Here is a 16,298-nt window from a genome sequence, read left to right on the forward strand (position 1 = left end):
TTAGTCTTTATCTAATGTTAAAAAAAACGCACTATAGTCCCCAATTTATTTACGATTCTATACAATAACTGTGTTCTCGACTGGCAAAGCTCCCCCTAGCACGTTTATGTAAACATTGTAAACGGTAATATACGAAATTGTAAAGTACCCGTTAATGTATTGTAGTTTTTGTAAGTGTAAACTGTTCCCGCTGGCGGGTCCTTGGCGCTGCGGGGCGCCGTTTCCACTCCACTGTACCGTCGATTTACAATACGAACTCACTGAGAAACTCATATAAGCTGTGTGCTTATCCCATATACTAAAATGACAGTTTGAGAGGCCATCAAAGAGAATTTGAAATAGAGAGTTACTGTCATGGTAAATTATGTAGCTACAGTACATATACTGCCATCTTTCGATAGGCGATTAAAACTGTTAGAACGCCATTTAACTTTGATCATTATTCTTTCACTGATATGTGTTCACTTGTTAAATATTAATATTAACGCCATCTACTCGAGAGTAGGCTGAAGGTTATGGCGCCATCGCTCGAAAAGATTGCACCATACCTTTGGCCTATAGTCGAGTAGATGGCGTTAATATTAATATTTAATAAGTTAACACATATCAGTGAAAGAATAAGGATCAAGTCAAATGGCGTCCTAACAGTTTTATTTTCTGTCGGAAGATGGCAGTAAATGTACTGTAGCTACATAATTTACCATGACAGTAACTCTTTATTTCAAATTCTCTTTGTATATACTCTAAAATGACAGATTGAGTGGCCATTATTCAATCATCCTGTTGTTGTGCCAATTTTGTGTTAAAATGACATATCGGTTTGACCATCGCCCACAGTGTTAACTACATCGTTGGACCTTATTACAAAAAGCATAAGGTCCACCTATGGACAATTAAAGAGTGTTACTGTTTGGACAAACATTCATTTCAGTATCTAGAACAAAAAAGAAAGTAATTTTTATTTTATTAAATAAACATTATCCGGGGTCACTGCTCTTAAGTAGTGACAGATATAAGTTTTAGTTGTAGATCGGCGATGTACCTATATTATTATTTATGTCTATCATTTAACACATTCATTATAAAAATCATGAGAAATTAATGTAAAAACTAATTTAATTTGATTTATTACACGTGTAAAATAGAAACGGCGTCCCCGCAAAGAAATATAATATATTAAACGGTATAAACGGTATGTGTTATTATGTCGACATAACTTCTGTAATTCTCTATCTGATTTTTGCATCTAACACCTGTTTTAGTAAAAACTAGAGGTCAAATATGTGTTATAAGTTTGTTTTTTTTTTTTAAAGAAAAAAGGTAAACAATCTTGACGTGTCTTTTTATTGAAATACACTTTTGAAAAATAAGTCACGGCAAATATGTAACAATTATGAATCATATAGGATTATTTACATTATTTTGCTTTCATAAGCAATAGTTACTGATTTTTAAAAAGCGTTTTTCAATTAAAAGACAGGTCAAGATCGCGTAGTCTTTTTCTAATGCTAAAAAAACGAAGTATAAGTCATGGTATAATAATATACTCCGCCTGGTACTCCATTCCCGTCTTTTCTAGGTCACCTAACTGACACAAGCCTACGTCATCATGCGACAGCGCTATATGATAATATGCGATAGCGCTATATATAGCGGCCATGTTATTGTGACGTAGGCCTGTGTCACTCTGGGAATAGAAGACCATGTTTTATTAGACTATGGTATAAGTGATTCAACATATTTTGACCTATGATTCATACAGTTTTTACTAATTTAGGGTTCATATAATTGTTCGCTTCTGGCAAATTGTCATGTATATAAGAGGATGATGACATTGTATATGTATGTATAAACTATTGGTCAGTGAATCTACGCAATTGTCTATAAAATGTCGGTGGATACCTTAAGTAGACCCTGTAAATGTACGAAATACGAAAATGTGCGTTGTCTATACATTCAATGTCATAAATATATATGCAATAGTCAATCTTAATCTACTGAAATTAGGTGAAACTTGTTGTTGTGTATTTATGACCTTGCCTGTACTACATAGATTACAATAGATTCAACGTGTGGAATATTGCAATGTTACGAAAATTCGTAAAAAAAAACAAAATGTTTGGGAAACTAGTTTCAAAGCGTCTAAAGGCGGGGTTCCACAGGTGTGCGGCACAAGTATTCAGTACAAAAGTGCTTGGGCCGTGCGTGCCGCACACTGGTGGAATCTCGCGTTAAGCCTAACTATTGGTCAAATATTAGGTGACCTATATCTTGAACTGTTCTTAATAATAATGTTTCAGTCGCGCTCTGTGTACAGAAGACAGTTTTATTTCGGCAGTGAGTAGATAGTCTGAAAGAGTACTTTCTCACAAAAAATATACGCAATTATTTTGATTTGAATGAATTTTACTCTTACATTGTCGTAATACTGTGTAAAATTATAATAATAATCATGTATAAAACTACCTACTCACTAGTTGCTGATTGTTTAAATGAATTGTAAAATTGTCGTATTTATAAATGAATTGTAAAAAAATCGACAATGTTTTGGGGCTCATTCTCGTGTACGAATCATTTCGTGTTTTAAGAGATTGTTTGGTCTTAAGGTTCATTAAAATATTACCGAATGAGTAAAATTCAGGCGCAGATAGCCTTCCTTTAAGTTAAATGTTGTTGAAAATGACACACAAGTGAGACAAAAATGACTGAGTATTTTTGGAAATGTTTTGTATTGCGTTCGCGCGTGCGTGACGCCGCGACCTCGATCAAAGCTCCGAGTATTTTCAGCGCGCAACTCCTGATTATCAAACTCATCATATAATAATATATAATTGGTATATAAATAATCGTAGGGTCTTAGGAATGTGTCCACTAAATTATTAGATGTGTAGCGACACATTTAGATTATTCATTTATTCAATATTCGCCGACATTCGAGTCAAAGTTACGTAGTTTCTTTGGAAATTATATCGAAACTTAATAAAGTGTCCGTTCAAACTCACTTCTTATTAGTATTTGCAGAAAAAAAGCAAAAAAAAAAATGTTTAATAATATGTAATTTAATGTACTAAATTGGGGTTTAAAATTAGCTATGCGAATATATCGAGTCGTGTCTACGCAATGTCCTGTTGTTTCAACGTTTAAAAAATTCAGCGGGCGATTTTTGTGACAGCCCCCGGCTGTCGGCAAAACGAGCTCGCGACCAAAAAAATACGGTTTTAACTATGTCTATACATATAATTAGTAAGTATCATATACTGTACAAAAAGGCTGCAAATTTGGGAAAAAAATGTAAAAAAAATTGGCCTCTTTTTGGGGCCGTTAACATACGCTTAGTAAAATGGATAGGAGATGTACCTCGTAAGTCTCAGGCGGCGGCGGGCGCGGCGCCGCGCTTGTACATATCGGCTAGGCGCGCGTCGCCGCGCCCGCCGCCACAACATAAATGCTGTAAATTGTTTGTAAAATAGTCATGTTCAGAATTTCAGTGTAGTTTTGTTGATTATTTTTTTCAACTGGAAATTGCTGAATAAAGCGAAGATTCTGTTTCATAAGTTTGTTTTATTTTTGATCCCTTTCGACAGTCAAAAGCACTGAACTTATGCCTCGCCCGACTAGCTTCGGGTGGTATTCCACCTCTCCAATTTCTTCTCACTCTCTCATTTAACCCTTTTCCAGGCCGCACCAATCGACAAGGTTTTCCCGAAAAATCCAAATATATTACAATTAATCCAGCTTTGATGATATGATGATTCATTTGAAGACAAGTCAAATTTCCCGAAAGTGCAATCTAATTTGAATCTTAAATCGGAATGCTAAAGTTGAAATTCTAGTGGCGCGTACGTGGTCGATTAATCGTACTATGCATGGAAAAGGGTTAAAGCAAAATGTGAGACACAATACACATTGTACAAAGATAAGTGGGATACCACCCTTCGAGACGCCTGCCAGTAGTCGTGAACGCTATCAGCTAGTAGGTGTTAGTCGCCGGGGAAGCTGTCATAATTAACCCTTGCAAGCTAATGACGCCAGCAGTCGTCCCGAGCCGACCATACACTACGGTTTACCTAAGTGTAAGGCTTGAGTGGGCGCTCGAGTTGAGCGTGCAGCGGGGCGGGGCTTGCCGCGTGCATATTAAACAAATGCAAACGTATAGGAGCGGCCTTATATAGTGCACGCTGCTCAAATCACTTGTGAGCCCGACGCCACGCTGCACGCCCCGCCGAACGCTCCGCTTCGAGCGTCCACTCAGGCCTGACACTAAGGCAACTCCAGCCTTCAACAAAGTTGGTAACGCCAGGCCTATCGTGTACCTGGTCGGAATTTACGAAAGTTCATGTTCTGTGACCACGCGCGTCAGTTGACGCCTTTAGCGGGAAAAGGGCTCCACAGAGTTAATTTTGTTCGTAACCAAAAAATGTCGCCAGTTAAGCCAGTTGCGAAGGTTCCGGAGTGTCAGTATCTTTCAATCTCACTTGCCATGCCGTTCGCCACGGCAGCGAAGAAGGCCCACACTGGAACAAATGGACTTAGTATTAGAATCATGAATCTATAGTTTGTCAAAGGACTGTCTCATTTCAATCATAGACAGAGAGAATCATACTATATTTGTCTTTCACTAGTACTAGCACCCAAAAGAAAAGGATGAGTATAGTTTTCCTGGTTCTTACTGACTGAAAAATTGGTTTGACCAACTATAGTATTAAACTGGATTGGGCATGAGTGGTGGGGATAACTGACAGAACGGGATAGTCTTACGTATCTTTCAGTAGGAGTAGCAGAGAATGCGCTATTATTTGTCCTTATCACATCAGTCTCACATATTTTTTGATCCCCACCTTTTTTTTAGTATGGACAAAAAGAATAGATAGTATAGAGGGGTCCTGTCATTGTAAATTTTGTAGTCACTGTAAATTTACTGCCATCTATGGACACACGACTAAAACTCAAAATGAAAACGTATAAAGTTATCAAAAAATGTATATACAGTAGAGTCCGGTTAGTACGACTCCGCATATAACAACCAACCGCTTATAGCGACGAAAGTATAGGCACTTGTTTGGTTTTAGTACAAGCTACCATGAAAGCACAACCGTTTATTACGACTCCGCTTATAACGACCGATCGCTTTTAACGACGGAAATTGACTCAAAATCCGTCCGTCAAGTCCGGTTACAACGACGAGCGACGTAGTTTTTACAAATAAATTGTTGGTAAGAAGCTTACTCCGTCCCGCGCACCCAACTCCGCTCCCCCTTTTGCCTATACGGAGCAAGATGAAATAGTCATGTGACTTTTCGTAATTTTGCAAACTAAATAAAACCCAATTCCCATTATTCAATTGAGCTTAAACTTAACATACATAATTATGTAAGTTGGGTGACAATGCAATACATATTTTGGTAGGTAAGTACCTTCGAGCTGATCTGATGATGGACACAGGAGGTGGCCATAGGAACTGTGTGATAAAACCACGTCATCTTGATTAGATCCCCATCAAAAATTACGATTTTATATTTTACGGGATTCGAGTAATTTGCGGATGACGAGTGAGTACGCGTAGATACCTTGAGAAGTGGCTTCTTCTAAACACACAAGTCTCTCCATTTAAGACAAGGTGTCGTAATACTAACGTAAATAAATATTTTAAAAGAAAGGTTTTTTTTTCTTTGATTATCGCATAAGTATACAAAATGATGTAATTATTTTGATTAAAAAAATATATTAAAATTGGCAGTTCGTTTTGTACGACGTCCGGTTAGTACGACGTAATATCAGCGGTCCCTTGGGCGTCGTTATAACCGGACTCTACTGTATATGGATAAATGATTTTATTATTTTTATATCATTTTGATCCATGTTCATTCACTGATATCTACGAGGGGTGATCCAAAAGTAATGATAACTGAATACTTATTGAATCGGATTAAAATAAATAGGTATGCCGTTACTGGCCATAAAGACTCCTTAGTAAATTAAAAAATTAAAAATTTAAAAAATATGTATCTGTCAGAGAGTTGCAGCTGTTTTTTCACGAGCAGTCGGAACAATAACGCAAAAATGGGGAAAACTGAGGTGAGAGCGATTATTAAATACTTCTGTTTGAAAAAAATGTGTCCTAAAGATATATACGCTGAATTAGTGGGAACACTGGGCGAGTCCGCTCCGCCGTATTCCACAGTGGCACGGTGGTCAAAGGAGTTTAACTTGGGAAGAACATCCACTCAAGATGAACGTCGCGAAGGCCGTCCATCTGTCGCCATTACTGGAGAAAACGTCAAAAAAATTCATGATCTCGTTTTAACAGATAGAAGGATGACTATTAGACATCTAGTTGAGCTCACAGGCATCTCGTATGGCAGCATTGGCTAGAATGTTAACGGCTGAACAAAAGAAGATACGATGTGAGATTTCGAAGTCTAATCTTGACAAATATCAAACTGATCCCGAAACATTTTTGCGTCGGTTTGTAACCATGGACGAGTCTTGGATCCACCATTTCGATCCTGAGACCAAACAGCAATCCATGACCTGGAAGCGAGCGTCTTCCCCTACACCGAAGAAATTCAAGGTAGCAAGCTCCGCTGGTAAGGTCATGGCTTCAGTGTTTTGGGATGCTGAGGGAGTCATAATGATCGAATACCTGGAAAAGGGAACCACTATTACGGGCTCCTACTACGCTGACCAAATACGCAGGTTGAGAGAGGCAATCAAAGAAAAGCGGCGGGGTAAACTTCGAGCTGGCATCCTGTTCCACCAGGACAACGCACCACCCCACAAGGCCGGCGTTGCGATGGCTGCCATCCGTGATTCAGGGTTCGAATTGCTGGAACACCCCCCATATTCGCCAGACCTAGCCCCCAGCGACTTTTATCTCTTTCCACGGCTGAAGGAAGATCTTAGAGGCAACAAATTTTTGAATGATGGCGAGGTAATGGCCGCTGTGGAGGCATTTTTGGGGGGTCAAGAAAAAGATTTTTTTTTAATGGAATTCGTGGTCTGGAGAAACGATGGTCTAAGTGTGTAGACTTGGAAGGAGATTACGTAGAAAAATAAATTATTTTATTTAACATTTTATGTGTCTTTCATACTGATTATCATTACTTTTGGATCACCCCTCGTATGTGTTAAAATTGTTAAATATGAAACGGTGTCGTCACGCCATCTAGCCGAGGATAGGCTAAACGTGTGTGCGGCATCTATTCGAGAATGACTTTTACTTGAATTCCGAGGCACGTTTTTTCCTTAGACTTTATTCGTCTTATACGAAGTTACATATGTCTTTGGTATGGATAATGGTGGGCAACAAATAAATTCGACCAATCACAGTGTCGCATTTGCGTATGTTTTGTCCCTCACGGAGGCACGCGTATACCACTTCTATACGATCCCACCTTCTATGATTAGAATTCTCGGTTTGCGTCGGTTCTATGTCCTGAATAGCCCTGCGGGCGCAGCACGGTCGCATTTTTATCGCTTGTCACCATGTCTGTCACGCTCTAACAAGTATGTGAGTGCGAAAGTGACGGACTTAGTGACAGGCGATAAAAATGGAACCATACTGCGCCCGCTGATCTATAGTCTGTATCTTTAGGTATTTAAATAAAAGTAAACAAAATATGCCCTTAAATGGCTCCAGTTGAGAGTAGATGAAAACATTACACGATCAAATAATGTAGGTTAAAGTCAGGTCGTTCAGTCACTGATCCAGGCCGTTTTATATTTGGTTTGTTAGCCAATAAATGGTACAACTACCCGAAAATGTACAAATTATTTGTTTACTTTTATTTAAATACCTAAAGATACAGAGTATAGCTCTTATATTATTCATAGGTAATGTAACATTTACCAATCACAACAAAACAATACTTTTTTTAGCGTTAAACCTTTGGAAGCCAATGACGGATATATCCGCACCGTATGTCCAACGCCAATGGGGGATTAATCCGTCTCAGCTATAGGGCAGCGGTACTCAACCTGCGGGCCGCATACGGCTTTTTTACGTGACCCGCCAGGTGACCCTAGAATAGGTTAGGTGTTAGGTACCTCCGTGATTTGCCATCTGAACGTCACCTTTAAGCAAATCATCTTGCGGCCCGAGGCTGCAAGGCATAACCGTCTTTGTGGCCCTCATAAAAAGAAGGTTGAGTATGGCTGCCGTAGAGCGTCGCTATTTCTAGATCGCGCCAGTGGGGGGACACTCCTCCTTTCGGGTATTCTCGGCTCCGTTCGGCTCAGCATTGCTCCGAGCAATTATTAGGTTTGGCACAACTCGACGTCTCTAACGTCCTTTTGCGTGCACGACCATAGATAAGATAATGACTTGAATTTTGACAACCCTAAATCACAGATTATATAATAGTTCTTACGAACAGATACTTATCTCTCAAAGAAAACGCAAATACCTACCGTTTTGATACCTACGCAATAATACAATGGAGTGACCTTCAGCGCGCCGCTCCCCGCACCGCGCGTACCGGCACAACGCTAGGGTTGCTGACGCTTAGGAATTATAAACAAATACCTACTTCTAAACAGCGTTAATCTAAATCTTAAATTATACCTAATATTCCGTTTATGCGTTAGTGTTTGCGAAATACTCATTTTAAAAGTTTATATGTCCCTGCAGTAACCGCAGTGTTAACGCCGTTTTATAAACCGCGTAATGATCCCAGCAAGAATTAGTAGTTTTAAAACTTCGTGTAATTTAAAACCAGAAAGAGATTAATGTTATACAATAAAGAAAAATAATAGATAACACATGAATACATGGAATTCATTATAAGATTTATAACTTAACCAGAGCATAAATAAAAAGTACTTTCCGGTGTAAAATTTACTTATTGTCGTTAAAATAAACATTTAAGTACCAAAATAAATTAAAAATTTGGTACCTATTTCAAATAGATAGATACTAGAACTATACATTTGTCGTAATAAACACTACATGTTTAATTAAAGAAATTCAATAGTACCTACGTAGCTAGTAACTAGGTTTACTAATGTGTTGCAGAAAGTTTTTTGGCATATTTTTGTATTGCATAATATTACTTGGCAGAAATGTCCTTTGGCAGAATTACCTTTCGCATAGTATCATTTAGCATACAATCACTTCGCAGAGTTTTACAATCCCGAAACATATTTTGGCATACTGTTGATGATCATAATAGTCTTTTAAACGAATTAATTTCGCAGATAAATATATTGCATAATATTTAGGTAGCATAAAGTTATCAAGATGCATTAAATTAAATTAAATTAAATATTCCTTTATTTCAGACCTGTGGCCCATAAAAGTTGTTAGTAACAATGCCTTAGTCTATGTTAGTATACAAAAAAGTAAAAACTAATAACAATTAAAATAACAACTAAATAAATTAATATCTATATTTTACACAAGCCCCAGCATTGTTTGCCTCCATTTGTTATAAATGGGGCAGTCAAACCTATACGCAAACAGTCCCAGGATGCTGTTGCTGCTGCTTCGAACGCGACTGAGCAAGGAGGCCACTTTCTTGCGGATGATGGCGTGGAACCCGTCCGTGTACGCCTCCGCAAACATACCAGATGCGCTACAGAACCGGGGCAGCTTCATCAGCATCCTGAAAATGTTGTTGTATTGGATGCGCAGAACATTGGCAGCCTTACGGGTGTATGTCACCCACAGACTGCTCGCGTAAAAAGATTTAAAGTTAATCAGATGAATTACTTCAATCACTTGGATTATTGTGTGACACATACATCGGATATGGGGTTTTTATAATAATTAATGGGATAATTTGAAGAATTTGATTTTATTTTCTTTAGTGAAGAGGTAACATATGTACTTACAGACGGACATAGTTATGATGGAATTGCTGTTTGCTAGTTTTTAAAGTGTTTATAAATATATGGTAAAAGAATCGGTATAAAGTCTATCGGGTAATAGAAAATATTATAAAAAAATTGCTTCATTTATTTATATTACCTAGTACGTATATCAATATCATGCTCTTCCTAACCTAATCTATTTTTCTGGCAGTTGTTCGTTTTTGTAAGAGGTCACAGTTCTAACCTAACCCAACCCACTTTTCTGGTGGCCGTTCGTTTTGTATGAGGTCGCAGTTATAACCATACGTCGTTATCGCGGGGGCAAAAACGATTTGACAGTAGTGAAAGATTATGACAAATAAATAACAACAGAAGTGACATTCCTATCGAGTAACGTTTATTAGTTTTTTAATCGAATTGATTCAAAATCTTTATCTGTAGTTAAAATAGCGAGTTGAAGTTGTTTTCAATTCATTCTTATTAATTTCTTTTTGTTAGAAAATGCATTGTTTTTGTTCCAAAAATAGATTCCCCGTCCTTAATTTATCCGGGAATGATATATCACATGCCCTAATATGTATAGCTTTAGAGAAATGATGCTTCAATTGAAGCGCGGCAGCGTCGCACTTCTCCCCCTCCCCCCCACTAAATGTGCCGTGGCTCTCGATAGTTCCCGGTCAGAATCTACTCAAGACCAGCTAAGAATCAACTGTGCCAAGTTTCAGCGCATAGTCACAAAATGCAAGGTGTCGTTCACTATCAAATCAACTGATAGTACGTATGTCTGATCACTGCGCCTTCTATGCCGTATATCTAGAAAACGGCTAATCGCATGAAAAAATATTTGATACCTAACTCGTCGCAAATTTTATGCCCTACAATTCTTACCTACATGTAAACAACATTGGAGCTATAGAAAATTTGATAACCGCGAAAAGCCGATTTTTATGACCTTTGACCTGAAATAACTTCCGACGCGCACACGATATATGCCATGACTTTTAAGAGAACCTTTAATACGTCATAACGAAGGTGTATACGAGTTTCCAGCTTTATATCTCTCATTCCGAGGTGAAACCCTTAATTTAACTGGGCCACTATGGGTTCAAAATGTAGCAGAATCGAATTTAGATAAAAATTTTGGTCATCTACTACTTAATTATTACTAAAATCACATAAAATACTTTCAGAAGTAAATACTGATATAAATAATTAAATACATTGGTGACTTATTTTTCAAGTTGACTTATAGGTATACGTATTCAAAGTGAAATACGAGATTAATTGACCTTTTCCAGCGAAAACTTTATGCTAGATATGAAGAACATCTTAGAGGTTTAAATGTGTAGGCAGTATATTCCACTTTTACAAAACAGACGTTCTGTTCCATGTGTTCTTTGACAGGCTTGTTTTTGCCCCCGCGATAACGACGTATGGTTATAACCTAACCTAACCCACTTTTCTGGCAGCCGTTCGTTTTATACAGGAGGCCGCAGTTCCAACCTAACATAATCCTTTCTGGCACAGGTTCAATTTTGTTTGGGGGTCACAGTTCTTACTTAACGTAATCCACTTTTCTGCTAGCAGAAAAAATATTATGCCATAATAAAAGTATGCTGCAGGATGATTATGGTACATTAAATTATGCTAAACGCAAGTCTGCAAAAGTAATCTTCTGCTAAATAATATGCTGCAAAATGTATTGTATCATCATCATCATCTCAGCCATAAGACGTCCACTGCAGAACATAGGCCTCCCCCTTGGACCTCCATACGTGCCGGTTGGAAGCGACCCGCATCCAGCGTCTTCCGGCGACCTTAACAAGATCGTCTGTCCATCTTGTGGGTGGACGTCCTACGCTGCGCTTGCTAGTCCGTGGTCTCCACTCGAGCACTTTTCGACCCCATCGGCCATCTTCTCTGCGTGCAATGTGGCCTGCCCATTGCCACTTCAGCTTGCTAATCCGGTGGGCTATGTCGGTGGCTTTAGTTCGTCTACGGATCTCCTCATTTCTGATTCGATCACGTAGAGAAACTCCGAGCATAGCCCTCTCCATAGCTCGTTGAGCGACTTTGAGTTTTGAGATGAGGCCGATAGTGAAAGACCACGTTTCGGAGCCGTAAGTCATCACTGGTAACACACATTGATTAAAGACTTTCGTCTTGAGGCACTGAGGTATGTCGGACGAAAAGACATTACGTAGTTTCCCGAACGCTGCCCAACCGAGTTGGATTCGGCGGTTGACCTCTTTCTCGAAGTTGGACCTACCTAATTGGACTACTTGTCCTAGGTAGATGTACGAGTCAACAACTTCGAGTACCGAGTTCCCAACAGAGACTGGGATGGGCACAACATTGGCATTTGACATAAGTTTCGTCTTGTCCATGTTCATTTTCAAGCCCACCCGTTGTGAAACTCGGTTGAGGTCATCGAGCATCATGCTGAGTTCCTCCATCGACTTTGCCATGACTACGATATCGTCGGCAAACCGAAGGTGAGTGATGTATTCGCCGTTGATGTTGATGCCAAGTCCTTCCCATTCCAGGAGCTTGAAGGCGTCTTCCATTACGGCAGTAAACAGTTTCGGAGAGATAACGTCTCCCTGCCTTACGCCTCTTCGCAATGGAATCGCCCTCGTGCTCTGCTCCTGTACTCGGACCGACATGGTGGCGTTACTATACAAACACTTCAACACTTCGATGTACCGATAGTCAATATGGCATCGCTGAAGAGACTCAAGCACCGCCCATGTTGCCACCGAATCGAAGGCTTTCTCATAGTCCACAAACGCTAAGCATAATGGCAAGTTATACTCTTCGGTCTTCTGTATAACTTGCCGCAGCGTATGGATGTGGTCTATGGTACTATAGCCTTTTCGGAAACCGGCTTGTTCGGGAGGCTGGAAGTCATCAAGTCTGTGTTCGAGACGGTTCGTGATGACCCTTGAAAACAGCTTATAGACATGGCTCAGAAGCGTGATGGGTCTGTAGTTCTTCAATAGGTTGTTATCACCTTTTTTGAAGAACAGCACCACCTCGCCTCTACTCCATGTTTCAGGCGTTATGCCCTCGGACAAGACGGAATTAAAGAGCTTCTGGAGGACTTTAAGTACCGGTGTTCCACCCGCTCTCAGAAGCTCTGAAGTGATTCCGTCTTTGCCCGGCGCCTTGTTGTTCTTAAGCTGCTTCAGGGCCATCCTAATCTCGTACAGACTGATGTCCGGGATATCTTCGGTATAATGTCGGGACAGCTTGGCTCTTGGATCTCCTACCAAGCTGTCAACGGGCTTTGCGATCGAAGTGTATAACTGTCCATAGAACCTCTCGATCTCACCTAAAACCTCCGCTTTGCTCGACGCTATGCTGCCATCTTCCCGTTTCAGCTTTGTCAGCTGGCTTTGCCCAATAGACTTGTCCTTTGCGAACACTTTGGAGCCTTGGTTTCGCTCAATAGTCTCTTTAATACGGTTAGTATTAAAGAGACGCAGATCATGTCGCAGGGACTTAGATATACGTCTATTGAGCTGCCTATATGACTCCGCGTCATCGGGAGACTGCAACTGTAGCGAGCGTCGTTCAGCCATGAGGTTCAAGGTTTGCTCGGTCAATTTCTGAGGTCTATCTTTACGGCGGGATCTAAAAAACTTAGACCCTACTGTGTGGACAGTTTCCACTAGCCCGACGTTGATTTCGTCCACTGAAGCCAAGTTCTCTAGGCAAGCAAAGCGGTTAGAGAGCTCGAGTTGAAAGCTTTCGGGGTTTTGAACATAGGCTCGAGTAGGTCGGAGCGTAGACTTCATCAGGCTGAACCTTTCAAGTTTAATATTGATATTCAGTGTGCCTCTTACGATTCGGTGATCACTACCGGTCTTTATCCTGTTGATCACAGAGACATCACTGAATATCCGTTTCTTGTCGGTCATGATGAAGTCTATCTCGTTTCTCGTGGAACCGTCAGGACTCATCCAGGTCCATTTCCTGTGAGGCGGCTTCTGGAAGAAAGAGTTCATCATGAAGAGTTCCTCTCTCTCCAGAAAGTCGGCCAGCCTCTGACCCCTAGGGTTCCGTTGCCCATACCCAAATTGCCCCACTCTCAACTCATCCCCGCTTCTCTTGCCCAACTTTGCGTTGAAGTCCCCCATAACAACAGTAAAGTAGGTTTTAGAAGTATGTATGGCCCTACTTACGTCCTCATACATAGCTTCTACTTCATCATCGGAGTGTGACGAGGTCGGTGCGTATACCTGAATGACCTTCAGCGAATATCTTTTGGATATTCTGAGTATTAGGTATACCACCCTGCTCGACACACTGTCGATGGTTATTATGTTGTTTACGAGGGACTTGTGAACGAGAAACCCGACACCACCTTGGGACTGTTGGTCGCCCTCCCGGTGGTAGAGCAAGTTACCAGACTTCAGGGTTGTCATGTCCTCCCCCTCTCTACGGACTTCGCATAACCCTACAATGTCCCAGTGTAACCTGCTCAGTTCCTCTTCCAGCTCGCAGATCTTTTCGTCAGTCCTCATAGTGCGTATGTTGTGTGTTACCAGGGCCAGTCGTCGTCGGGGCGGGTAGCCGGATCTTTGCCGGAGATTCTTAGCACCCCTGACCCCGCTAATGCCCTGACCGCTACCATAGCCAGAGCACCGGGGGTCGCCGGAACCTCGGGGCCGTGGTTCTATTGTGCTCATCATGATGGGGGGTGAATGCCATAATCGCCACGCTTGGCAGGCGGGTTGGCGATCGCAGTCGAGTACACCGAATTTGAGGGACGCTGCTGCCCGTCCACCGGTGGTCTTGGACGTAGTTTAAGGACATACCCGGGTCTGTATTGTATGCAAAGTAATAATAATGCCAAGTAATATTTATGAAAAATTATCATTCGACTAAAAGTGTTTCGGCGATACATGTTATGCGAAGTGTATTTCAGACAAACAATATTATGCCAGATGAGGGGAACCCTAGTAACTATCGTAAAAATTGACAGTGCGGCGCGCGGTGACGTGCGTGCGTGAGCGCGTGTGGCAACCAACTGGCTTGCTTTTCTACCGTGAACGGTAGCAGACTCGTAGGTATAAATCCGAGCTCGCGCGAAGAGTTCCATAGGCCTGCCTAAATAGCCGAAAGGGATAGTGCCATACATTATTATAGAAAGCCAGAAAGGGGCAGCATGATTCATCCCTGGGCTGTAATCGCGAAAATCGAAGTTCGCAAATTGCGGGCATCTTCCTCTGTCACTCTTATTACGCCTTCATTGGAGTAAAACAGAAAGATCCCCGCAATTTCTGAATTTCGGTTTTCGCGGTGGCGCCCTGAATAGCTGTAGTAGTTCGGTTTTGTAGGAAATGTCCTTTCTCTGCGGTAGTAGGTAAGTAGGTACTATAAATGGTCAAGCAAATTTTGTCAGTAGAAAAAGGCGCGAAATTAAAATTTTCTATGAGACGATATCCCTTCGCGCCTACATTTTTCAAATTTATAGTATAGTATAGTTATAGTTTTCGCTCTAATGTATAAGTATTTCATGATGTGCATACATGCTTTGGATGGCATTCCCAGCCAAAACCTATACTGAAAATAATTATTTCATGTAATAAATGTTATCTGTTTTGTGTGCCTAATAAATAAAATAAAATAAAATTTCCCGCCTTTTTCTACTGACAAGGTCTATTCTGTGGTCGCGCGGCCGGAAACTCACCGAATACATAGACGAACCAGAACATCCCGACCATGAGCGCCGAGAACCAGTCGAGCTTCTTGAACAGGCAGCGTTCGGGCGCTCGCGCACACTCGCCCACCACGCTCACGAGCAGCCCCATCGACGCCACGCACACCACCAGCAGCAGAACCACGTAGAGCAGCGCCAACTCGGCGGAGTTCTGACCAAATGTAAACGGTCATCGATATTAAACTTTCGTGAGACATATTTTAAACTGTTTAGACAACTGTTTCACTCGCATGAATTTTTAGTCGCTATTGGCGACATGTTTCGGGCCCCTGCAGGAGTCCTTCCTCAGCGCGCAGCAGCAGGGGGCGGCGTGATCAGTGCACGAGTTGCAGTCGCCGCGAGCACTCGAGCCTGAGAAAGGACACCTGAAGGGCCCGAAACGTCGCCAATAGCGTCTAAAAAATTCAAGTGAGTGAAACCGTTGTCGTCTAAACTAAACAGTAAACGGTCATACTGTACAGATTTAACCTGTCCTCTACCCAGGCCGGAGATCTCCGGCCAATTGTTCGTTACCCTTCCGCTCCCCACACGCGCCGGCCACCCCCGTATTTGTTACGACCTATTTTTTTCCACCCGCGATAATTGGCAGGTGAAAAGCAGCTTTAATTTCATTTAAATAAAACTGCTTTTTGACTGGGGTTAAAATGGCCGGAGATCTCCGGCCGTAACAAATACATAATTGACGAAGACCTCCGGCCGGGGTAGATAGAGGGGTGTTTTTTCTTTACAGGTTGGTAGAATTCATTCGTGTTGATAGAGG

General features: G+C 41.1%; 1 protein-coding gene across 1 annotated transcript in view; it reads right to left on the bottom strand.

The window, feature by feature from the left end:
- Window positions 1-3,541: 3,541 nt before the first annotated feature.
- LOC134802788 (uncharacterized) overlaps window positions 3,542-16,298 on the bottom strand; it is a 32,738-nt gene continuing 19,981 nt past the window's right edge. The window contains exons 5-6 of the mRNA XM_063775500.1: window positions 15,509-15,689; window positions 3,542-4,514 (exon numbers count right to left, since the gene is read on the bottom strand). Coding sequence (XP_063631570.1) covers window positions 4,456-4,514; window positions 15,509-15,689 — 240 coding nt within the window. The 3' untranslated portion in view covers window positions 3,542-4,455. The remainder of the gene's footprint in view (window positions 4,515-15,508; window positions 15,690-16,298) is intronic.

This window comes from Cydia splendana, chromosome 25 (assembly GCF_910591565.1).
Source record: "Cydia splendana chromosome 25, ilCydSple1.2, whole genome shotgun sequence".
In the NCBI taxonomy this organism is placed as follows: domain Eukaryota; kingdom Metazoa; phylum Arthropoda; class Insecta; order Lepidoptera; family Tortricidae; genus Cydia; species Cydia splendana.